The sequence below is a fragment of the Oreochromis aureus genome, linkage group 13, assembly GCF_013358895.1.
Source record: "Oreochromis aureus strain Israel breed Guangdong linkage group 13, ZZ_aureus, whole genome shotgun sequence".
In the NCBI taxonomy this organism is placed as follows: Eukaryota; Metazoa; Chordata; class Actinopteri; order Cichliformes; family Cichlidae; genus Oreochromis; species Oreochromis aureus.
Window position 1 is genome coordinate 10,843,525 of NC_052954.1, and position 26,856 is coordinate 10,870,380.

The 26,856-nt window shown below is 41.4% G+C and overlaps 1 protein-coding gene across 12 annotated transcripts in view; it reads right to left on the reverse strand.

Moving 5' to 3' along the window:
* ablim1a (actin binding LIM protein 1a) overlaps positions 1-26,856 on the reverse strand; it is a 42,335-nt gene that overhangs the window by 7,640 nt on the left and 7,839 nt on the right. For 4 of the 12 annotated variants that reach the window (XM_039621718.1, XM_031737607.2, XM_031737604.2 and 1 more), the window contains 12 exons: positions 13,049-13,186; positions 9,811-9,994; positions 9,093-9,202; positions 6,127-6,253; positions 5,910-6,003; positions 4,020-4,107; positions 2,664-2,728; positions 1,529-1,606; positions 1,173-1,331; positions 867-911; positions 727-762; positions 485-614 (listed from right to left, as the gene is read on the reverse strand). In XM_039621718.1, coding sequence (XP_039477652.1) covers positions 485-614; positions 727-762; positions 867-911; positions 1,173-1,331; positions 1,529-1,606; positions 2,664-2,728; positions 4,020-4,107; positions 5,910-6,003; positions 6,127-6,253; positions 9,093-9,202; positions 9,811-9,994; positions 13,049-13,186 — 1,254 coding nt within the window. Of the gene's footprint in view, positions 1-484; positions 615-726; positions 763-866; positions 912-1,172; positions 1,332-1,528; positions 1,607-2,663; positions 2,729-4,019; positions 4,108-5,809; positions 5,874-5,909; positions 6,004-6,126; positions 6,254-9,092; positions 9,203-9,810; positions 9,995-13,048; positions 13,187-18,187; positions 18,319-22,032; positions 22,257-26,856 lie in introns of those variants that run through there. The other 8 variants (XM_039621719.1, XM_039621716.1, XM_039621715.1 and 5 more) reach the window with 6 other exon arrangements.

A 26,856-nucleotide genomic window follows, 5' to 3' on the forward strand; every position in this document is an offset into this window, starting at 1 on the left:
AGGCAACAGAAGTGGACAGTACAGGACGGGGGAAGGAGATATAAGGTGAGACATTGCGGGGCAAACGATATACGGGAAATACAGAGGGGTCAAATGTTGAAAAGAAGAAATAAAAGACACCCAAAGTGAGACGTAAGGAGTATTCAAGATGAAGATTTTTTACACTCTAAAAGCAATTTTTTATGGAAAGAACAGCAAACTCAAACTGTGTTGTAAAAGGGGCAAAATTGACTTGAAGGTAATTAGTCTGCAAATGGATTGTCTGTCACGTAAATCAAAGCGAGGCAAAATAACCTCAAGTCAATTTTGGTTACGTTCAACAACACAGGGAGGGAAATGCAAACGCTAAGGCTGAGCGAACTCTGAACCATCATCATCACCTGTTTATCAAAGATTTTTTGGATCCACTTTATGAAAACCCTGAAATCACTACAGTAATACACACAGACACATATACACAAAACGAGTCTTTTCGAGGACCTACCTGGCCGGTGAAAATGCTGCGGCGACCGTGACAAAGTGGGGGTGTATCCATGACGATTATAAACTGGTGATCCTATGGAGCCCTGACTGGTGGACCTCTGAAGGATGCGTTCCCTCCTGTCGTAAGATCCCTGTCAACACAACCGAGTGATTACACAAGCTGCTGATGAACGAGAGCGCACTACACTGGACTGCATTTACTGTCGCCTAGAGCAGGACAGTGAGTTTGATGGATTCGCTCACCTCACCAGATGGGGTTGGCGACATGTTTCTTGAGGACTGCAAAGAAATCAAACAACTCTGAATTATAACTTTGATTTTCACAAGAACATCAAAGGAAAAGACAAATTAAACTGTGCTTCCTTTTTAGCCGTGCATCTAACCTTGTCATCCGGCAAGGGGGAACGTTCCCTCCTGGCAGTGTGGAGCTGTGAAGGACCCAGAAGTTCAGTGAGGCAAAAGATCTTTTATTGCAGAGTGAAAAATATCTTAATCAGTAATAGAGTCCTTTGTGTTTATTATATCCTCTCTCTCTCTTTTTTTTTTTTTGTTGTTGTTGTTGTTGCATAAGAAAAAATCCCTCCAGAGGAAAATCATGGCTCATTTGAGTTTTATTCATGTCATTTCAGTTTTATTCATGGACCGTTTTTGTGTGCGCACAATGAGAAGCACGCAGTCTGTGTGTTTACCTCTCCCACACTCTCTCGTCTCTCCTCTCTCTCATCCAGGGAGGTGGTGTACATAGGTTCATAGGTAATAAGATCGGGGCGCTCAATGTCATAAATGGCTTTGACTTTTGGAATGGCAGCTAGGTCTCTGTAATCAAGGATCTCATTGTCTACTTTTGCCTAGGGAGACAAACAAAGACAAACATGCACACATACACAAGAGTAAAGGGAGATTACTACTGCAGAAAATTCTATTGCTGTGCAAGGTACAGCTGTCAAACAGCAGTTATGCTAAAAAAAGGTGTGGGAAGGGTCATATCATTGACAGTATTTACAGAATCTATTCAGACTGTAGCTCTCTTTGTGACATTTCTTACATAGATAGTGTGACCCGGTGAGCCAGGTATGCTTGAACCAGGTCTGGAACAAATACTCTCAGACGACGACCTCGTCGGCTACGAAAAAGAAAACACAAATGTGGCTGTTAGTCACATCAATACCTGTCAGAGCAGTTAGCCTACCAGGATCCACAGCCCACTGGCATGTGCATATTACCCAGGATTGTCGCCTGGATATTATGCATTATTAGTACACGGTTGGTCTTTATACTGTATGAGGGATGAGAGGGAACGGCAACCCCTGTATTTACGTTTCATGAATTATATGAAGTACTTTGGAACACTAACATGTCATCTCATGATTAAGTCATTCATTTGCAAATTTGCAAAGTGAATGAGTGATTTAGTGCTGTGATTTGATGTTCTTAAGGACCTCATGCCTGCTTATGGGAAATGAACTGTCTGAATGGCAGCAGCAGGTCTGCACGTGGCATAATTGAAGCTTTTCGCCGAATGGGTAAATGTTGATTTTAGGCAAAAGCCACATTAGTCGTCTGTGACAGCTCGTCTGCTCCTTTAAATGTGCGAGCATCTTTGTCTCATGCGCCGTCGACATGAGCCGCGTTCAAAGACAGGACTGAATGGCTCCGTATGACACACAGAGAGAGGGCACTGCAGGCTGTCTCCAGCAGATGGCAGCATACAGTGCACTGTGTCCTATGGACATGGTGGAACACAGGATGATGCCATCTCATAGCCAATAGCGAAATACAGTACCTGCCTTTCTGTTTTTTGGAGGAATAAGAGGGACGGAGGCATTAGCTGTGGAGGAAGGGAGAGGGGGAGGGGGGGTTCACAGGACATCACACAGGGGTTGTACCTTCGCTGCCCGACTCACAGTTCACACATACATCAAGGTGAACGTGGCCACGCGTAAATATGCATATGAACAAATATTTATATACACACACATAAACACATGGAAAGGCAAACACACACACACACACACACACATAGCTGCTTCAACAGGCAAATTATTTTACAGCACAGTAAGTTAAATTTTAACAGCAAGGGAGTGATAACAGTGTGTTTAGTTAAATATTCCAAACTCTATCTTTTCCTGTAAAACATTTCCGTGAGACATAAAAACCCCCAAAAGGTCCCAGATTCCTACCCGCTCCCTGTGCCTTTCTTCTGTTCTCGTGGTGTTCTTGCACCCAGGATGCCAGACTGTTGACCCTGCGCAGGGTGACACAGAGAGAATAGATTCAGGTTAAAATGATTAAACACATAAATTAAATTTTATTCATAAGGGCTGCTCATGCTCTAGATCAGGGGTTGTAAAACATAAGGCCCATGGGCCAGAATTGGCCCAGCAAAGACTCCATTTCGGCCCACTGGGTAGCTTTGGAAAATGTGAAGAAGGGCATACGTTTTGACTTTTAACTGTATTTTCACAAGTTTTACAGCTTTTTTCTATTGATAAAGACTTCAATATGGCCATTCCTAATCCACCAAAGTAATTAAGTAATAATAAACAATCAAATAGCCTAAATAAGTCCTATTTTTTCATTACCTAACTATAGAAATTTGTGTTTTTTCACAATAGCTCCACAGTGAAAAAAAGAAAAAAAAGGAACAAACTGTAATTTTACACACTTATTTACACAATTATACTCTTGCTGACAGAAATACTTCATTTACTGTAGCAACATTTCTTTATCATGGAGAAGAACTGAGATGAAATCGCACATCTTTTTCTTATTGATTCTAGGATAAAGATTTCCTACTGCAGAGACCCAGAGCTGACAGTGTGCCGGGGATTCATCTTTGACAAGTTAAACATAAAAATCCACATAAGTAAGAAGACAAAGACGGTTACGAGAGGACGCCGAATGGTCTGAGAAAGGAAGTGACGCAAATCATTTCTTATGTCCTCCACGGTCACCAAATCCCATCATCTAAGAGATTTTAGAGTGATGTGTTTCACGGTGTTTTTCAAATCTTTGGGAAAACAACAAAAGAAGTATTGCTCTTCACTTCAAGACTTAAAGAATGTTGAAAAAATGTCTGTTTTGACCTCGTGTTCACCAGCTTTTCACTCCCATCATACTGCAGCGGAACCAGTCTCTGGGTTTACAGCAGCACAAACATACATCTGTGGCTCAGGAAGGTAATCTGAATACATCTACTGGTGTGTGGCAGTTAAAAAGACAGCTTGCAGAGAATAAAGAGCTTTGTGAGTGTCGTTTTTAGTGTATAATCTCCTATATGAATGTCAGACTATTATAATTTACACCCTTATGGCAGAAATAACTACAATTCTCTTTACATTTTCTACCTCCTAATACTATTTCCTCCTTTATAGCTCTAATAGTTGAATAAAATCCATTTCATAATGCTAAACTTTACTCAACCCAAAGAGGAGTGTTCAATTTATCAGTGTCAGTTAACAAACACACACACAAAAAAAGAAGCAAAAAGAACAAAGTTTTGATGAGGCAGCAGCAGCACATGTAGATCCGCTCACCTTGCAGATACATCTCTTCTCCTTCTGTGAACATCTGATTGCACCTGCTGCATCGCGCACAGCTGGGGTGATAGTGCTTATCTCCTGCCTGGAAAACACGGAGCGCAAAACAGACTTGGCATCGTGGGGGGAAAAATGAAGACGAATGAAGCTTGCAGTGGAACAGGTGAAGCTGAGCTATGATTTCTAGGCAGTAAACCTTGTGCCCCACCTGCTCTCAGCTACGCTCGCTTCCTCGAACAGCCCATGTTAGGAAAGAGAGCGTTTCATCAGATCCAGTGTGCCAGTAGTTTCCTTTCTAAAGGATTGCTTCACATGCAAATGGGCAGCAGCGGGTGAAAAAAGTTTCCCTAAAAATGCCATTCAGCATCTTTTCACATTTTTCTCAGTAGCTCATGGAGTCAAGTGAGGATCTGTGTGACTTTACTGCATCACATATTGAGAAATCATTTAATGTATTCCAGTCAAACATCTTACTATTTTAAAAAGATGAATAGGGTGGTTCAAAACGGCACAGTCAACCTGCTTTCAAGTATCCGACCGTCCGGCTTTGTACCTTCCTTTCATAATGTGCTCCAGTAAAATGGTCTGACAGCTAGAGCGCCCAAACTTCCGTCTACACTGACGTACCACTTTGCATGTGGCGCGTTCTATTAAAAAGCCCAAGCAACCTTGACCACGGGTGATAAGTATCCAAATGAATCGCCTGCTGTATAACAACCCTCATTAACAGGCAAGTGGCCACTCAAAGATATGAAGCCACAGACTAATATTTGCATTTTACTGCATGAGAAAAAATGACAGTAGAAGAAACTTTATAGTGCCTTCTACCCAGCACTCTGCCAAACTCAATTCCCTTTCAGCTATAATAAAAGTACTTCTGCTACATGTGCAGCACACCATTACAGACACTCCCGATTCCTCTCTATCTCTAACAGCACCGTTAATGACCCCTACATTAATAAGCCATTCGCACTGCACTCCCAAAAGGAACAGACTATATGCAACCTGCTGATGGCTTTACAGTATTTGGCCTGGGTCTTGGGTCAGTGATTAGGCTTTCAGACTTTGGCTTTGGCTTCACTGATCCACTGGCAGCGGCTCAGGGATGAGACCCAGCAGCCTTTTCCTATTGTCATAAAGGCCTGCCTTAGTGTTGGATTACTGTAAGCCTGGTTGGCTAGCAGTGACATTTTCATACCATTAAATGACACATAACTCAGTGTCTGACCGGATCACTGTTTGCAGAACAAGCAGGCTTGCATATGCTGGAGATACTAGTGAACAGACACAGTGTAAAGGACGTGTGTTTTTAAGCACAGTTCTAATAATGCCTAAAAAGTGTTTCATAACAGGTGATAGCATGGGGATACCAGTCACTTTTTAAATGTCAGATCACATTCCCTCTTATATAATATTTATATAATTTATGCCTGAGCGTGTTTTTGCAAATGTGTATTTAGGCAGGAGTTGAGAAGACCTAAAATCTGCTAAGAGTTAATCTTTTAGTTGAATACAGTCGTGTCAAGAGTCTGTTTGGCTCGGTGCAGAGGAGATTACACCAGAGATTATCAAACTACATTTCACAATTCTGCTCCATGCAACATCCCTTGTATGTGTCTGCATGAGAAGCAGAAAGGCAGACACACTCTCAAGTATTAAAGACATCTGAATCCAAAATAGTGCAAACAATCTAAACTTTAATTGTACTTTCTCAAAAATTATGATTAAAAATCATTTAAATTCTATTGATTTAAGGATTTAAACGCTCAGGATTCCCTCAAACTTACCTAAGGCAGGTTCTCAGGAAACTCAGAGGTCAGCCACACAAAGAGACATCTGCGCATACTAAGAGTTAAATGTGATATGGATGCGTGTGTGTGTCCTTACCTCTAGCACCTTCCCTGTGATGAATTGATGGCACGCCTCACACTGAACTCCAAAATGGGTCTGGTAGTCCTTCTCACAGTAGGGGGCGCCATCCCTGTGAGGCGAGAGGGACACACGTGGAAACGCTTGACAGTGAAATATTACACGGAGCGTGAACCCTGTGCAGGCCTAAATTCAAGCAAGCAGCCTATAATCACAGCAGATATGTGCTCCTTACTTGCTGATGTACTCCCCGGTCAGCACTTTGTTGCAGGCTTTACACTTAAAGCAGCCCAGATGCCACTGTTTGTCCAAAGCAAGGAGAGCCTGTCCGTTCTTAATGTCTCGGCCACAGCCTGCGCAATCTACGAAAGCAAAATACGCGTTGTTTAAAAAAACACACACACAACAAGAACATGAGTTAATAGTTGAAGGAAGAATCTAATTAATACTTTGTTTGAAGGCTTGTTTAAAATAAAAACACAGCCTTTACATACTAGCTGAGGCATCTTGTCACTTCTGACCCAAGACACTAGATGGTGATAGAGTGTAACCAGCAGCGTTCTGACAGCTGCCGTTTCCTATCATCCACTTCTCTCCTATCATGGCTCTAAAAGCTCCATCCATAAGCAAGTAGGATCCCGAGGCTCTAAAAGTGTAAGAGGTTGGTTTCTAAATGAACAATCTTCTTGTCGTCTCTTCTTTAATGAATAGAGGATGAAAGGAACGCAGAGCCGACCAGCAACCACAGGGGATGATAACTACGTGAGGCATAACAAGGTTGGGATGATGACGTGAGCAGAATCAGCATGCCTTATTTATAGGTGACCTTGTCTAAAAGCTCTCGAAACACCAACAGAGACACCAGTGGGGGATGAGGGAGGGAGAGAGGCAGCTAGAAAGAGCAGGAAGAGGAAGAGAAGGAAGAGAAAGAGGATCCAGAAGAGGAGGGGGGGTTTGAGGGCCACACATCCCAGAGGAAATGCACGGCCATGCATTATTTAGCGAGACCTGTCCTTGGTGTTATACATAAAGGAACACGGATGGTCGGCGCATGAGGCTGGGAGAGGTGGAGGATCTCCCTGAATGCTACAAGTCCATTATTTTTACTTCAAGTGTAACTAGGTTGTAAGGGAACTCCTGCACTGTGATGTGGAAAAGAACCATTTTTAAACCTGCTTAACCCCTTAGGATTTCACTTCTGCTTTGCCTTCTGCTCACCTTACATACAAGGTCTTAAATAATCAGGCCCAGTCTTATCTTAACATAACACCATATCACTCCAGTATGCTGCAGGCTTACTTGTGGTTCAGTTGACAGACACCCTCTACTTTTAAGATCAGATTTAAATCTTTCCTTTTTGTAAAAGCTTATAATTAGGGTTGGATCAGGTGACCCTGAACCCTCCCTTAGTTACGCTGAAAAAGGCCTAGACTGCTGAGGGCTTCCCCAGATGCACTGAGTGTTTCCCCTTCACTCGTCTCTTTTCACTCTCTCTGTTTATTCACCTGCATTTAATCATCATGTTATGATTAAACTCTGCTTCTTTCCACAGTGTGTCTTTGTCCTGCCTTCCTTCCCTCACACCTGACCAGTCACCACAGATGGCCGCCCCTCCCCAAGCCTGGTTCTACCAGAGGTTTCTTCCTGTTTAAAGGGAGCTTTTCCTTCCCGCTGTCACCAAATTCTTGCTCAGAGCGGGTTGTTTGTTTGTCAGGGTTTTCTGTCTATTATTATAGTGTCTTAATATTACAATATAAAGCACCTCAAGGCAACTGTTGTTGTGTTTTGGTGTTATATAAATAAAAGGGAATCGAACTGACAGTTTGGCATGTAGGGAAATTTACTTTTGTGTCAAAGGTTTGAGGATCGGTTGATACCACTTTATCATCTTTATTTATCAAATATGAACCTTCCCGGCAGTATTTTCCCAACAGTACCTGAACTTCTCACTAATTAACCTTTTTTTTTAAAAAAAACAAAAACTTGTTTGTTTAATCATTATGAAAACAAAAGAGTGAAAACTATTGACTAACTAACTTACAGCTATAACTTCATATCAAATACAGTGGAAGGCAAAATATCAGACTATTAGTTTATTTGGCTTCAATGCCGGAAACAGTTACGTACAAGCAGTTCTTTAAATCGAAAATCTCTAGATTCATTAAAAAGAATCATTAAAAAGAATTTTAATGTTAGAGTGCTTGACCAGAGCGGACCCTACTCATTACACTATACAGTCCTATATATACTATATATTCCCCATGATCCCAGGCTCTGCTGATCCCAGGCACAGCTGTGCAAATATTCTCTTTCAAATTCTCTCTAAAAGTTTTTTTTCTTTTATTTATTCATTTTTGTTTGCTTAATCAAAGATGAACACCAGTTTTTCTTTACTTTTGAGTCTTTTTGATCTGCGGTTCAGCATTACTCTTGAACTTGCTTGGCCTGATTCTAGCAACACCGACTATCACACAGTTAAACATCGAGCACATTTAGACAACGAATTATTGAACATGCAGCTTTCCTCACAGCCAAGCTGCAGCAGCACCTGCAAGTCCCTACAGTTGTATATGGAGCTTAAAGTGTGCACTTGTGGTGACGTGGCTTTGTAGACGTAACAACAAAGCCATCCAGCATGCTGCTGATTATCTTGTGCTAACTACATTGGCCTTTAGAGCTTTTCCAGTGTGTCTCTGGGCAATCGCTCACAACTGTTTAAGATCCCAAATAAACCGAGAAACACTTTTTACAGAAGTCATTACTGGTTCATGTAACTTCTCAAGTTAAGAACTGAAATACTTTAAAACTACAATGTGGATAGAAATGACTATAAAGTCTGTGGGTACAAAGTTTATGAGTACGTAATGAATGACCCACGGACAGGCACAACTCCACATTTATTATAGATTTTCAAATTGAACTGATTTTAAACTAATGCTAATAATGTGTGGGCAAGATGACTGATATGGACCTGAAAATTATTCTTCACAGCCAAAATATTACCACTAAACTGACTGGTCAACAGCTACATTAAATGCCACGTATGAATCAGATGTGGAGGCTACGTTTTTCCAGACTTTTCGTTTCTCTAAAACCAAATCAGTTCCAATAATTCACTTTCGGTTCAAGTGCAAAGTCTATCAAACTATCATTGTGAAGGTTAATTCCTTTCTGTTTGTGTAACAGACAATGGCTACTCACTGCTGGAGCCCAGGATGTCCTTTGGTCCTGGAGACATGGGCTCGACACAGTACTGACAGAGACAGTCCTTCCCATTAAAGGTCACCCTGTCCCCGGCAGGAAACGGTCGTCTGGAAGCGGGGTGACATCAACAACCAGTCAACAAAGCTGCGGTCCCATGGTAAGTGTAAGAGTTTATTAGCTGTGGCTTGCAGGTTGTTTGACGGTGCTGAAGATGACAGGGCCCAATGATGCGGATGTATGTCAACACTGTCAGCCTGGGGAGCTCATTTAGTCAGATGACGTAGACATGACACACAGCATGCTACTGTAAACTGTCTACTGGAATTACTCCTGCCATGAACTTTGTTTGTCCATGACAATCATTCCACGGAAAATTTAATTGTAGCTAAAATGGAGAGTCACACATGAATTGAAGAAAGTAAGACATGAGCAGCGTTAAAGAGAAGCACCTGTGTTGATTTTGCTCAAACCAAATATAAACTTAATAGAAAGAGGAGAAGATTTGCTTTAAATTTCAAAGAAGATACATTTTCAACTCAGAATATCATGCAACTGCAATTAGCAATCTTTCCTACTTCACATCCCATTTTTTTATATTTTAGAGCTTATTTTAAGAACTTATTGCTGCTTGTTGGTGCTCATTATTATTTTCCAATGCAATCACACTTTTTCTGCAGTCCACATGCCAACCTGGTGAAAGCGCTGAATGCCTTACTTGCAGATGGTGCAGACGAAGCAGGCAGGGTGGTAGGTCTTGCCCAGAGCAGTAACCACTTCTCCCTCAACAAAGTCCCCACAGCCATTGCAGCGGGTACCGTGCATGCGTTGGTAGTCCAGCGTGCACAGATAGTCTCCATTTTTCATGAAGAAGCCCCCCTGGGCAAGGTCACAGCCACATACTATAGGAGACACACAAATTGGCACTCAGTGAGCCAGGTCATTTAATGCTTTAAGGCGTTCAACCATCAAGGCTCACAACTTGTCCATGGCTCAGTGGCTTTCTTAAGAACTGCTAGCCTGGAGTGTGTGAAATGGACGATGACTGGAAAATCACTGAAAAACACATACAATGGGAAGCAGAACGAAAAATCCTCTCATCAGCAGTGTTCACAGTCAGGCTATTAAAAAAAAATCTTCTCCCTTTGAAACATTGTTGCATTTAGAGTTCATGTCTATCAGTCAGCATTATTCTGGCAAGGCTTTTTTCATTTTAAAGGTTCAATGCAACAACAATTCAGCAATTGTCCAGCCCAGGAAATAACTTTGATCTGTTTTGGAAGATAACTTGCTCAAAATGTTTGGTACTACACTGATAGCCTACAACAAGCTTCCTTCTATTCAAATGTAACCTTGTCATCTACACAAACATTCAAAACTGACAAGGTAAGAAGTAGAAGTTCACAAACAACTGAGGTGTTTTGGTGTTTGTGTGACAAATGAAATAGTTTTACTACTCGGAATTTGTATTGCTGACCTTTGTGTTGGCATTAAAACTGACTTAAATGACCATATGTGTGTAATAAAAAATCTGTGTGTATAAAAACTATCAGTTAAAGTAAGTACTTGTCTTTCATATAGTACTCAGAACATAGTATTCACTTATTAAAGAACATTATTAGATTTTGTTTTAGGAATTCCAAATGTTACACTTTACATTAAACAGAACATCAGTCATTGCAACATAATGAGAGAAGGTTGCACATTTTCATCATCAGCTTGCCCGTACGGAATATTTCAAGCCTCCATAATAATCACTCAATTCATGCAGTTCACCATTTTAGCACCGAAGACAGAGCCTGCGCATTTAATAGCCCTTCGGAAACGCCAGAGCTAAGAGGGAAAATATTTTGATGTTTGAGATAACTGCACCTAATCATTCTTATGCAATGAGGGACGCTAAATCCTGGGGATGAATGGGAGCGGGTGAGGGAGTGAATCAGATTTAATTGCATTAAGACTCATACATGATGAGATTAGCTTGTAAACTAAGTGAGTCAATAGGAAAACCAGCAGTGGAGATTTGATGTCCAGCTGCCCTGGCTTTTCAAAAGATACATGCCATTATGTAAAATGCCTTTTTAGAACAGTGAGGTCGACTAATTGAATTGAAATGAAAATAACTGCAATGAAACAAAAACTTTTGTGCATTTAATGAAATTACAGTGTACAAAAGGAGGCTATTTGGGATCCATCTGCAAAGGCATCTCTGAGTGTCAGAGCTCAGTCAGCCTGAGGATTACTACTAGTGAGGTTGGAGACTGATAAAAGCATACATCCAATTAAAGCAAGGACCAGGACACCGAGTCTTTTGGCTACTAAAGCTGTACTAGTGTCTACTTTGGCAACCTTCTCATTATCCTTATCATGCTTTTATCACTCCTGTGGCATGCACATGTAAAGGACTGAATTAGGTACTAATCTCACCGTTTGCTTGTGTTATTCTAGGCTCTCGATAAAGTAAGCTAACTCTTAACACTCCAGTCTTGGATTAACTACAAAGGTTTTAGCGGGGCAAGACCTGAGCTGGCCCGAAGTGAGATGGGTTGGTCAGCTGTGGGCGGCTACATAGTACTCACGCCGGAGTGCTAGAAACCTATCGGTAATAAAGCTTAATGAACAAGGATTTGCACTGTCTCTTGTCATAGTAGACAGGATGGCACTTTAATTGAACAATGCAGGTCTGAGAAGTGAAGACGAGTCATGCCACCATGCATCCGTCCAGTCGGAAGGTCACGGAAAGGACATTGTGGCATTAAGGGACTTGACTGGTCCTATAGTTCAAACTTTGTATGGACAGGATGCATTCTGGGACAGCCAAGGAAGAAAGAACTGTTTATTTGCACTATCGTGCTTCCTGAGTACAAACAGCGAGGAAAATTCTCCATAACGAAAAAAAAATCAAACCAGTTTATTAAGTAGCACAGACTGAATGAAAGGCAGCTAATGTCTTATATTGTGACAGGTTCAAATTAGCAGAGAATTTTAAAACTTCACACTTTGGCTGCCAATTTTCACATAACTCCCACATTTTTCTTCTCCAGTGTAGTCTTAGTGGTATGAAAGATCATTTTTAAATTGTAAACACATGACTTATTTACTAACAACTGGTCTGTATATTAATTTTAAAGGCTTTCTGATGTGGAATAAAGGTGAGAGAAATCACATGCAGTAAATACTAGTAAAGATATTTATTCATATATAATCCCCAAAGCAGTTTACCTCTTTACTGGAATTCTTGGTCACACTTTATAATATGGCACAGGAATAACTATGCTATAAATAAATAAATTTAAGTAGTGTGTAAGCAATTTTAATTAATGCATAACTGCTTAATTTTAACAAACAATATTTCCTTATTTTCCATCCTAAGTACATTATACTTTTTGGGACACATTAGAGAGTGGATTAATCTTTCATTTTTACATCTTTACTTTTTTACATCTCCATCTTTATTATTCACATCAAGCCAGCTTTTTAAAAATACAATCCTTTTGAAGGTTATGTTTGAAGTGTGGTTGAGGAGAAAAATAAAGATCATAATGAACATCAAAGGTGTAAAAAAAATAAGCATGTAAAAATGCAAGATAATATCTAAGAGAGGAAAGTATTGTTTGTTTTTCTGCAAAATTACTATGAAGTTATGTACAAAATACTTCCACTGTACTCAAAATTACTTACAACATAATTTGTGTTTCCTTCTCATGTAAAATACCTGAAGTTATGCAATACTTAAAATTACTTACACACTACTTAAATTTACTTATAGTATTACTATTTCTTTGTTTCCCGACTTGTTACCCCCATATTCTAGCGTACCTAATTTAAGTATTTGTAGGAAAATATAATTTGATTATAATTTCAAATAAAATATGTTGAAAATGTATTTACAATTTTATTTAATTATATTATTATAAAGAGCACAGAATTCTTGAGCACTGGATTGTATACTGTACCTTTACATGTGAAGCACTTGAGGTGAAAGTGCTTGTTCTGCACCCGGAGCACCTCGCCCTTACATGGCTGCCCACACTTGTAGCACTGAATTAGGGGCTTCTCTGCAGAGTGGTGGCGTGTGTCCTGCGCATGAGCCACTGCAAAAGAAAGCAGACACAATATCAACATTACTGCTGAGCTGTAATGCTGATGAGCCACGGGAATTGCTAGACGTGGCAGTCAATACGGTTTTTGTGACATTTCTTACAGTCAACAGTTAGTCAACATTAGCATGCTCTGCACAAGGACCTGAATCTGCAACATCTCACAAACACCAGAGCTGAAGAACAAGTGCTCAGAGCCTGTCAGCGTAAAAAGAAAAGAAAAAGAATGACATTGAGCAGGACAGCGCAACTTTGGGTTCTTGGCCAGAGAGACTCTCTGGAGAACATCAGTCTAAATATAGTCTGTCTCCATCAGTTGAGGATGGACAGTCAAAATGCTGAGGGGAGCAAGGCTTGGTAAATAGAGCACTAAAAGGGTATTGATAAAGACAGTTTCACTATTGAGTTTAATGTACTTTCATCCTCAAAGGAAAACATAATTTAGAGTTACGGGCCATTTACTGTCTCTGGCTAGCTTATCGTCCCAATAATCATTTGACTCTTTTTGACATGTAAGCGCAAATAAAGCTAGAGTCCATCCGGCAATGGGGTCACACTAACTGCAGAACCAGTGACTTCTGAGACAACTCTGCCTGCTGACAGCATCTTTCCTGTTTGCGACATTTTTGCACTGGCAAATCTTTGGACAAACTGGCAGACATATAAACACTGACACAAAACCACCTGCTCCAGTAGATGTCCTCAGGACCACGTTTTTGAATGAAAACACAGACGTACACGCTTAGACTCACAAAGTAAAAACCAGCCTACAATAAAACAGAAGAGACATCACGTTTGCTGTGGCTGAGTAACTCATTCTGTAAAAGCCATGAATGAAATCAATGGTAGGCAGCAAATAACAGTTTTATAAAGGCAGAAACATGTCCATTATGTACTGACAGTGTGCATGCATGAGGGGAAAGCGAGAATGATAGGAGTGGAGCCACTTTATAAAGGACACGAGTCCTTTAGTGCCGCTTGGAGCTTAATGTTTATGTCAGCATACTATTGCGCTCAAGATGACACTGTCAGCATTGCTGATGTTATGAAGGTGCATTGCTCACTATGTTAGCGAGCTTAGATTTATTAGCTGTTAACGTATTCAAATACATTGGTGGTAATTAATATAAATTACTACCGATCACAAACACAAGAAGGTCTTATGCAGTATACACCAAATATTCAAATTGAAGTTTTACCAAATGATTAAACTATATAAAAAAAATTAAAAATTAATTGAAAAAAGACTGTTGGAACTAGACTTCATGTCACTCCATTTAATAGTTATTATTAATCTATGGCTCTCTTCCATAGTTTCCTGTCTCCTCACCTCCATTTGTGGCAGATGGCTGCCTTTCCCAGAGCCTGGTTCTGCCTGAGAGTCTTCCTGTTAAAAGGCAGTTTTTCCTTCTCACTGTTGCCAAGTCTTTAGCTTACAATATAAAACACATTGAGGCGACGCAAGTCAGGGCAATCATAGGTAATTCCTATGGGAACCATGAATGTCTAGACCAAGTAAAGCGCCAGTCTATCAAAAAGAAGTTGGTTCTGTGGACGTGAAAATTGGGATGGTATCCGAGGATAACCAAACTCAGTGAAGCTCATCTTTAAGGGCATGAATGTCTATACCAACATTCAAAGCAATGGAACAAACTGAGAAACAGATTGAGATGTTTCAGTCTGAACTAAAGTAGTGCAACCACAGCCTAACATGGCTATAACATACTTGTTTTTCAGCCTCAGATCTTAATGTACAAACACATTTAGACATCACGTTCTTGGTGTGAGGTATTTTGACCATCGTTAGAATTATATAAGGCTAGGCTATTATTGGCAAGCAGCACCGGCATTATTTTTAGATCCACGATGTATCAGCATGTGGCATTCCTCACTTAACACTTTGGGCATCCCTCTTAAAGACAGACGTTAATCTGCCACTACTGCACGGAACGTAAATACCGCTGCAGTGCCGCACTGCACACAGCTTATCAGCTGTTTGAAACCAGCAGATTATTTGACAGTCGGGAGCTTTAACTGACAAGGAGGCTTTTGCTTTTCCTTCTTTTATTTCTTCTTTCTGTCTCTTTTTCAAACAAAGACATACCCACACAAATATGCAGAGTCACAGTGAGAACAGACATGGAAGGCTCTTTCCTCTTTTTGCTCTGCAGTAGATCATTAGTCTGCAAGGCTAAAATAAGACACCGCCAAAATAGGGAATACTGAAATAGTATCACGAACAATCGATGGTCTACCAAAGAAAGAGATTACTCTGGACTTCTGGTGACTTGCCCTACCTTACATCTTATTATTTACATTTATATTGGCTTACTAATGTTGAAAGATGGCAGAAAGAGAAGTCCAATTTTTTTAAAAGGCATTTCAGCAATTTTTGATTTAAACTTGACTAAACCTTTATTGTGGCAACTCCTAAAAGGAATTACAACAACATAACATTATTCTATTTACATTTTGAAACACAAAGCTACAGAGTAGTTGTGAGATAACAGAAAAAAAGGTGGACTATGAGGGGAGGATCTTTCTCCTTGGTGTTTCTGATTACACTCAGCAGGACAATGACTAATTTCTGGGCGAACCAGACTACTGTAAGAGTAAGCGGAGTCCCAGCAGCTCTGTATGTGACATTGCACCTCGATGGAAAAACAGAGGCCATCTGGGTAACCGCCCTCATGAAAAATATCCAATCCAACAAGTCAGCCTCAGGAACATGCTGGAACAACTTAAAGGCCAATTCCATTTCCTTTTCTTTCTATTTTTTGGTCGCATTTACTCGTACCAGTAGTAATAACACTGTGCTCATAAAGGAAACGGACAAGTTTTAGTAGTATAAATCAAATGAGGAGGAAATTGTATATATAATTGTATATTTCTAACGATGGTCTAAATGCTAGCTGATCAGGCCAACTTGTACAAAAACTGACAAATGAAGTAACTACAATGACACAAAACCAACAGCTAGTTTAATACTTTAACTTAACGGTAATCAAATCAAAAATAACTTAAATACCTAAGTCAAATGTCAAATGAACAAAATAAAAAAACATTTAACATTGTTGCATCTCCAAACACCCCCATTAGCACTTCCAGTGTTTGGGATTGCTACATTCCAAGGCCCATCTTTTGTTTATTTGACACATGACCTTAGCTGCCGGAAGCCTCACATGTGCAATGTGTGTCAAAAACGAAGATAAGAAAATGTGTTCTGCAAAGTGCTGGTACATGAGGTTGCTGACTGTGCCAGCACAGCAGGTTACTGTCTTTCTTTTTAGCAATCAAAACAACTTTCATAATGTTGCTACAAAACAAAATAGTAAATCAGCAAGATGTCATGTGATTTAAGAAGGGCTTAACCTTTAAAACTTGATTCATTAATAACTTAAGAAAGGTACAACGAGCTGTAAACACAGAAATGTCATACAAACATCGTCCAAGTTAATATTCAACAATTAACGTACTTGACTACCTTAGCATTTTCTGGATAAAGGCCAAGTAGTTAAATTGTAACAAATTAATTACTTCTTTTTTTTTTCAATCCCTATCCCAGCTATATTAAAGGTGCCTTCAAACAAAGCCAATATTTCACACACTTTATAATGACTTAAATCACTGCTAGCACTAGCAAGCTGGCTAAGACCACCCAAAGTGGAAAGAAGTTAACTTTGGAGTTACTGAGAATCCCTACCTGAGAGCACCTACCTCTCCAAAGTCAAGCTACATTAGCAAGCTAGCCTGTAGCCTGTCTACTAGACCTACACTAAAATGTTCTGAACTCTCAATCAAACTCCAACAAAAAGCCACTTCAGCAAAAAGTGTCTGTACTACTTCAGGTTAATCTGTGTATTGCTGCCTTTTATTGTTGGTGTAATGGAGGGTAAAATGGTGCAGTGGATAACACTGACCTCACCAGTTAGCATGACCGCTAGGCTAATTTGTGAGTCTTGCTTAAAGAGTATGGAATAGTCTTGAATGACTGCATGGCAAAAATGTGGCTATGACTGTGGCTTAGACTGTGAATACCACTTTATAAATGCAACTGCAGTACATCATTGAATTTTGACTTATGTTTTTTTATACATCAAGGCTGACAAAAAGGTGCAATATTAGATTTGCTTTAAGTTCCTGTTTGTTCTCCTAAGGGAAACGACACACGTGGCTCTTAAACTATTATACCTTGGCATTTGGGGCTGTACTTATTGATTAAAAGGATTACGGATGGTGATAATTCTTTGAATATGTTAATACAAGTTAGACCCTTCACATTACACAGTCATTGAACCAGCGTGGTGATAAAAATATTCAACAGAGCAGCTTTAAAGTAGATATTTTGATTTGATGCCAGTTTCTATTTTTAACGTTTCATAGTGTTGCGTTGTCAGTGGGAGACAGCCCGGCACGGAAAAGTCAACACTGCTAACGTCATAACAGGTTGACAGAAATCCAAGACAGATGTTTGAATCCCATGCACAGAGGATCTAAACGCTGAGGTTTGGATGGGAATCCATAAGCGCTGTGTTTTTCCAACTTTGCCCCGCCTCTGCCCCGCTCTGTAAAGTACTGCCTTTGCCTGAGCAGTGGCTGCACAGAGGGGGTTAGGAAAAAATGAAGCAGAGACGGGTACTCTACATGGCATTTCATCAAACTGAAGAACCCTGCACAAAAAAGGCTGCTAAATTATATGAAATGCTACAGATTGGCTCATTTACAGGATTTGTCCGGACATAAAGCGCCTTACTGAGGGGCTTCTTTCAAACATTTAGCAGTCCTGTATACATTCATAACTCCAAGTCTATAAAAGCATGAGTTCAAGCACTTTTACTTCAGTATCTTGGCATTTTAACAGATCCATTATTGAGTCTTTAGCGGTTCATGTGACAGCAGCAAGATGCTGCTCGGTTTGCCAGAATATATATTATATAATGCTATAAATAAGTAAGTATGCAGTACATGAAGCAACCTCAGCACAGAGCAACTTACTGTAAAATATATAGTAGTACAATTTTTCCGACTGCTGATCACATTCCTCATTCTGGGCTGGATGTGTTGGTTGTGCTGACAGGGTGAGCTGTCCTGCCTCATCACCAGAGGATGAAGTGACTGATATTAGCCTAAACACACAATGAACACATGCACACACACACACACACACACACAGTAGTGAGGGAACAATAACCAGCAGAGCATCCCAAAGCCAGGCCCAGAGAAAAGGGGGCTGCTCTCTCTATATTCAACCCCCACCCCAGCCCATTTAAGCTAAGTCTAGCTGCGTTGGCAATAATAAAGCCTGAAGATTATACTCAGGAGGGAAGTGAGAAAGGTCCTCATGAATCCCCCGAGGACAGATGTTTTTCTGTAACACATGCCTTGGCCTCACTGGCTAATAATAATGGAGCAGGGCTGTTGACAGAGAGCGTAGGATTTGCTGAAGAAGCTTCAGACTTTGTTGCCTTCATTTCCTGCCTTCATAGACCCTGAGGTATGCAAAACCATAGTAGAACTTTGGAAGTGCGCTGGGAGAGGGGGAATTGAATTAAACAATAGATGAGAGAGTGAGATGAAAAGATCTAATAGAATATTCAGTTGCTCCCTCTCCCTTTGTTACTGTAAGACTCGCAGACACAAGAGTTTCCAGTAGAGAGAAACAGCAGCCATAAGGGAAAGTGTGTGCGTTTGTAGAGTATCATACACTCAGAGGGACACACCAATGGGGGGGGCAAAGGCAGTCATTTCCACTCCTTGTGCCCATGCCAGTACTTGAGTCCCCAGATCTTCATAGGCAACAAAAACACACACACAGTGCCCTCGGGTACAACCCGTTTTGGATGGAATATTCTGGGGGGGGGGTATGACCCAAGATTAACATCAAAGGCACAAAATATACCAATGTGCGGTGGGACGTGTGCCTGTTTGGGGGAAGGGCATGTGGGGCTCTTTATCGCTCAGACATAACAAGGAGCTCTTAACCCTCCCCTCCATGAATATGTATGGTGGTATCCAGCACCTCCACACCCCTCTGCCCCACCATCAGCACCCCAGACAAAGCACTTCAAACGCGGGGCACAAATTGCAGCGGGGGGGGGGGGAGTCCTATCGGCCTCCACCAGACCCCCTCCTTAAACCTTTAATAACTAATCCTCAGGGACCTGAGCTTGAAATAATGATCTGCACTCTGTGGTTGAACGCCACAGTGCAGTTCATTGCAGATCATTTGTTGTTGAGCAGGTACACAATAAAAATAGAGAGAGACTCGGAGCACAGTTGCTTATCAAGAAGGAGACAATGGAGGCTTTATAAACTTCAAAGCCCCTCGTGATTGTGAATCTGATGATGACTTTGGGTCTTTGCCTCTCAATGACAGCCCACGAAGGCCCCGCACTCCTGTCCTGTTTCCTGGGATAATCACACTGATTGATGCCTGGCAGCAGGGAGGATGTTTGTTGACTGGCAGAATATATGACTACACTCTGCATTCTTTCATGTCACTCACACCCACATCACTCGTGTTGTTTCAGTGTGTATATTTTAGGTCAGCAGCCGTCTCTTCCTGGCTGACCACTTATCTCATCTGTATATTCTAGTCTTGTGTGCCAGCTGTACAAACAGCGTGTGTCTGTGAGAGCGTGTGCTGCACTCATGCCTGCGAAAGGGTTTAGCTCCTCTTTCAGGGGCTAGACACTGGCAAGCTTCAAAGATGAGGCACCACTGCAGTTGTCTGCAGCAGAAGCAGCACTCTGCAAAATCACTAGAGGCAGCCACAAAGGCACATGACATTAGACTTTCATGTCAAGAGAAAATCTTCACACTGTGTAAGAAAGAGTGGTGCGAGTTGGCGTTTCACGAGCCAGGTGACGTACATGTGATGATGGCTACAGTCAGCCGGGCTTCCGACGCAATTTGGCACAGGAAGCATGAGGATGAGGGTAAAAGAATCAGCTCGGCCTATAAATGTACACAAATCTCAGGCACGTGTAACTCAAGCTCAGACTATCTAAGGTACACATGGACCCAATAAATTACAAACTATTTCAAGGGTATTTTTGGCTTTGAAAATAGGGCAGCCGCCTGCAAGCAGACAAAACGCTAACACTGCAAACCCTTGATTGTGATTCATCTTTCTGAGCATACAGTGTAATTCAGTATTGGCTCAGCTGTGCGTCCTGATGGTACCGAGCCCACCTGGCGTCAGACAGGTTGTCTTATGAGATCCCGGGAGAATACACGATGAAAGCTTGGGTTGCAAAAACATTCCGATAGCTTCCTCTTAAGAGGAATGAAAAGCTAGAGGACCCTGGACAAGCTTTCTGTCACTGACAAAGCCCACAATGGAACAGGAAGGTAGTGAGTTAAGTCTATGGAAAAACTTTCAGAAGGGAGATGAAAACGTGGCAGCCAGAGGTTACGGATGTTCTGCCAGCACGGGGACTTGGTGGTGAGAACCGTTTTACTCGTGGCCCAGTCAAATCCACATGAAGGGAAACAGCTCCAGAGCTGGACACCGCCTCCAGCCACCAATGTGCTGTCAGATGCATATTCACATCTGACCAAAAAAAGGAAAAAGTCTTTGCACATGTTTTGTTTTGGTGGTAGAAATATTTTCAGAAAAAAGACAGAATTATGATGAACTATGTTTGGTTACACAAGCATGCACTGCACACGAAAAACTGGAGACATGCCTCAGTGACTTATTACTATGATCTTAACATCCAGTCCATTAGGTTTAAAGTATAACACCTTGTTTTGTCTAGTATAGTGATGAAGTGTGATGGATATACACTGCGTTTGAAAGTTACAGACTCATTCCCGGTACAAAAGCTACTCCAGTTTGAGTTCAGTTAATCATCTGCTCCTTGGCAGAGCTTTCACCGCTCCTCTAAATATTTTTAAACAGGAGATTTTCTTTACTCTAGAAAGCTGTCTTCGCTGCTGCTCGCCTTGAGTCATGCTGACAACGGTCAACCTCACGAGCGCATGCCCCGGCAAATTGCAGGGAATGTTAATATCTCTAAACAACAACCCCTGACTTCGCTTCGTTCTGCCCACACAGCCGAGCGACCTCGGTTATAGGTGGAAACAATCAACTTTTTCTTTCTTTCAGGACACTATGAATGGGGCCACAGCTGACAACAATGGAGTGTACCTTTTAGATGGTCACCATGGCAACGGCTGCAGACAGAGAGAGAGAGAGAGAGAGAGGGAGGGAGAGACAGAGTGCAGGTCCACAGCTCTGCGCAGTGTGCCTCCCTACACTAGTGCTCCACTTTTCCTCTCTACGTTACCTCGCTATTTAGCCTCTTTATAAAGATGAACTGTTTAATCCCAGAACTATGACCCTGAAGGTTTTAAGTGACAAGCTCCTATATGACAAGCCAGATGCTGTACATTTACATAAAGCCTGATGCAGCCAAATTAAGCAGACTCCAACCCAGGCAGCAGCAGCAGCAGCAGCTAGAGAATATCGACAAGGGCGTAGCATGTTCAAGTCTGCTTCTCTGAGGGAACATGTTGATGTGCTAGAGATGCACATTTAGACTGAGCTGTTAGTCATACTTCTTCCAAGCAACACACACCCACATAGAGAAAACCACCCCCATGTTACCACATCATATGTCTAAATCTCTAAAAATAATCAAATCGGAAATCAGAAATTTAGTCCAGTCAAATCGAATTCAGCCAGACACAGGAGTTTAAAGCCAAATGGACATACTGCACGTCTATACGGACTGCAGACAGTCAACAGCACGACAGGCAAAACAAATCCTGTAATAACACACTCATGACAACCACACACACACATACACACACAGTCATGACCGCTGGAATACCTTTTTCTTTGACCATGACCATTGGAATCCAGGTATATCTGCACCAGAAAAGGCTCTGAGGATCAATCACCAGAAACACCCGAGCTGCTAGTTCCCTTTTTTTAGTCAAGACTGGAGCACAAAAAAGAAAGCCAAAGCACCAGAGAGAGGGAGAGAGAGAGAGAGAGGTGTGGGCGCTGCTTAGCGCTCCTCTCAAAAACAGCTACAGCGTGGGGTTTGCCTCCCGACTGCCTGTTTTCCTCCCATCCCTCTCCTCCTCCTTTCCCCCCCTCCATACGTCCTCCTCCCTCCTCTTCCCCTATTGCTCCCTCTCTCAGCCTCTCTGTTGTGTCAGCCGCCTCCTCATTGCAGCAACCAGGTGGCTGCTGATGCCTCTGTGTGACCAAAACAGTGACCCCCCCCAAAAAAATCCCCACACCTGCTCACATGTAATGACACAGATTTTTTCTTCTTTTTTTCCAGATGCAAAACCTTATTTCTAACTGTCCTCCATTCCAAAGTGGGTGGTGTACTGCGATTTATCAATACCCTGAAACGCAAATAAATCTATTCCACAAGTAAGAAGTTCAACATTGAATTATTCTGAAAAAGCACCCCCTTATCACTGTGCTGTACAACAGACACTTCAGCAAAGACTGTGTTTCAGTACAACAGGGCAGCAGGTGGTGATCAATGACTTTTTTAAGCGAGGCAATTAGCCTGCTGTGCTAAAAGAGTGGTTCACTGAAAACCTTCAGTATTTGACAGATGTATTAAAAAAAGCAGACCACAACAGCTTTAAAAGCAACTAAGTAAAAGGCTGACTTCTTTGGAAGTATGTTTTTGGACCAGTAAAGCCAGCCTTAATTAGAGTGAGAGCCTTAACTGCTAAAAATCTCAGTGATCATGAAGGCAGCAATGCAAAGACCAAGACGGGACATCTAAGGTTGAAGGTTAAACTTCCTGTGATCGCGAACACGAGCGCTGTATTAATATCTTCGGCGCTCCAGTCCCCTGGAATCCAATTACACAGAGCACAGGAGAGCATGTTCTAGCTAGATGAACATACCAGCTCTTATATCATCTGCCGCTTAAGTAACCATATGAAAAAAATGACTCTATGAATGAAGTGGCACCTCTGTGATAAAAAAATAAAAAAATGCTGCAAAATAAACAAGACTCCCATCTGCTAGAGATGCGACAACATGCAAAAACAAGAAAAAAAATGCATGCACATGTGTTATGTAACTGAAGTGACACGTTTTGTTGCCTGTTTTATTTTGCTGCTTGGAATATGGCAGTGTTTTAGTAAACTAAAAAGAAACTGTATCAAATATATGGAATTATTTTGGAATACTATTTCATTCAGAGCTGACAAACTAGGGTGTAATGCATTAATAAAGTTTCTTATTCGCTCTACGGAGAATTTAAAAAGTTCTACTGATGCCCAAGGTGCCAGTCAGTGTTTTTAGAAACAACAGCGTGGAAAGATTATAACTTCAAAAGTAACTCAGCAGAAATTAGGGACCAAATCTGGTTACTGATCAATCCGTATCCCTATGGCTATGTGCGAGGAACAGCTTTTCATCAGCACTGCCACTGTAATTCCTAATGCAGGCAGCTTATTATGCATGCAGAATGCATTCGCCCACTGCAGTGTAAACTGTGCCACCTTCTGGAAACCAATCATCGTACCACAGTTTCCACAGGGGCGTTTTCTCCTCATCAAACAAATGGGCGACATGCCAGGGAGGCAAATGGTATAAATAGTTAGCGGACGTTGCTCCGAGCACTCCACCCTTTTTTATTGTAAAGACAGGGAAATATGTTATAAGTGTATGATAATTAAAACAAAAATAAAATCCAGTAAAAACTAAAAGAACACTACGAGGTTTACAGTCCACCTATTAACTGCTAAATGCAGCACAAAGACATCCTGTTACTGCTCCTGCTGTAGTCGACCTATTATCATCTTGACTCTTTTAATAATCTCTGTAGGAGCTGCAGGACAATCATGGTACAATAGGCTTGCCAGGAGCAATTCCTGAGGAGCAAAGCCTATTATCCATGGATGAAAGGTTTCTGCTGTATTTGGCACACCTATGGATGATCCATGTCTGACTGTCAATTAATAACGTAGCCTGTAAATTAGCTGGTTAAGTGCTGTTATCATCTGACACGATCATTTCATAGTAATTTGTCTTATGGGTTCAGACCACAGCCAAACTGGCAAAAGTGATTATGTTGCAAAAAAAAGTCACACGTGGAGTAAAAAAGAGTGAGGACAGGCTGCACAGTTATCTCCGGCTTTATAATTATGGTTGCAAGACACCAGAGACACACATTGCACACACACACACGCACATACACATAAATGCATGAAAAACACTCTGTGGACTGAATGATGATTTCTAGATTTTATAAACTTGACAGAGAAGACAAATAACTAGGATGCACTCTTAAACTCTTTTGGAGCACAGACAGACTTAATTAACTCTCTCTGGCTGGATAATGACAGGCACTTCACCGGCTTGCTTCTATTTTAAAACAGGTTACAAAACACTGAGAACCTTTTGAACACCAACCCTGTGCAACCTGGCGCACTTCTTTAAAGCGTATTTCACCCATTCCACATTAACATTACTGTTACGTAGCCACTCTGAACACACGAAGCTTTATTTTTCCTACAAACAACATCATTGGCATTTTTTGTGAAATGTTTTAACAATTTACCAAAACATAAAAACCACTTTTTTTTCCCCCTTTTTTGTTTTTTACCCACAACCCACACGGGGCTTAACTTGTTTTCATGTTTCTTTGAGGAATCGATGAAATATTTGTTGACCCCTGGATAACAGCACTTGGAGAGCAGGCTTAGTGCCACTCACATTCAAACAAACAATCATCAAGTGGAATAATGCAGGAGGGTTTATGGTGTGGGAACACAGAGCTTGTGTCGGGTTCAGCAATCATAGGCAACAATAGGCTTCGGGAGAGGTTATGGCTGAATAAAAGGACTATTCGTTCATTTCTGAGTGCTTTTTACAAACATCTAGTCTCATGAAAATCATAGTCTCCCAAAAAAAATGCATATATATTACTGAATATAAGCACTTATTGAATGTCACTGTCTCTGATTGATCTTAGCTGACAGCTAACTTTTGTGAACTTTTATCTGGGGTCACTTTTCAGAAACCAAGCTGGAAGCTCAAAATCACTTTTAGACACCAACATTAGAAGGAACTTGCTGCCATGTGGTTTGCAAGTATTTATTTTAAGGACAACTCAGCGCCAAGCAATGATGTTTTTTACTACTTTGCCTGGCATGCAGTCAGAGAATGCATAAGGTCTGGAAATCTCAATCTGTATTAATGCCCATGTTCTAATCCTGATGTAAGCCACCATGTCACTTCCTCATGTACTGCTGTACCGTTGGCTTGGCAAAATTCAGCAGAATTGCCCTCGCATATGGCTTTGAATTATATAAGTATAGAGAGGAGGGTGATGAATTTTCTGACGTTTTCCGTGAGACTTTTTCAGTGTCGGGGTATAATCATTGCATAACTCATGCACGGGAGGCTCGCAGACAGAAACACAGGTCAGATGTGGAAATCCACAGGAGGTGTAGTCACACGCTGTCATCCAATTAGAACAAAGTGATCTCTGAGCAACAACTAATCAATTCACTTCAAGACACCTACTCACAAACAGAGCAGCCAGACTGCAATAGAGGGCTAAAATAAGAGCCTTTTGTTGTATAAAACAACTGCTAAAAAAAGGGCTGCTAACAGGAAGAAAAATTATGAACTCCAATGTAACTTCAGTTAAAAGTGTCTTAGAGTAGATGCACAGTCTACTTAAACTATTTTTTGCATCTTATTGTGAATGTTTTATTGCTCGCACTGAGGTAAGGTAATATCACTACAGTTAGTTTTTATTATTTGGACAATTCAGCCACATCTAGGATGAAAGCCTATAACAGAAGCTGAGTTAATAAACGCTGATCCATATGCTTTAACCTGTCCTACCTGTAGCGACATCGTTCAGCCTCTCGCTTAGATAATAGTCATTAGGGTTGAGGTACGGGAGCTGCTCCATGTACTGTTTAGGAATCAGGTACAGGACTTCTGCCACATGTCCATCCTCGATGATGGACATACGTTTTACCGAGCTCTTGCGTTTTACTCGGACGCGGTTGACGCTTTGGCTGCGGCTGGAGCTGCACAGTTTGCTCAGGCTGTTGAGGTTGGGCACAGTAGGCATGGTGCCCTGCTCTCCTTCAACCGTCCCACAGAGAAGGGCGAAGCACTGCAGGTAGACGTCAGCCAGTGTTGGACTCAGACTCGCTCTGAAATGCTTTCAGCCTTGGACATCGGGGGTGAGGGGTGCTCATAGAGGCACAAAAGCGAAACAAAGGAAGCTTGAAGGGTAAATTCAAAAGAGCGCATCATTAAATCTTGGCCCGGTTTCAAGAGCCGATGAACCGCCTTTGGTTAGGGTCCCTCCATCCATCGCTTCAGGTGCCCATCTTGAGGCGGGCATGCAGGCAGCAGGTAAGACCAACACTCTGCTTTAGGTGGAGCAGAGTAAGACGTAAGGAGACAAGCTTACATTATGAGTGTCTTCAGCCCAACCAGCTTGGTGCCTTAAGCTGCTTAAGGCTGACGTCGAGCCACGATTATCTTCTGGGTGGGGTTTGATTTGTCTTTACGTTTTAAGTTCAATTACGCTGCTAAATAACAAGATCCTTTTTTTAATCTACTTTACATTAAGTTAGGTTCACACACAGAAAGAACAAATGGATCATTGTAGAGCATTACACTGACCCAAAGCATTCTTTCAAGG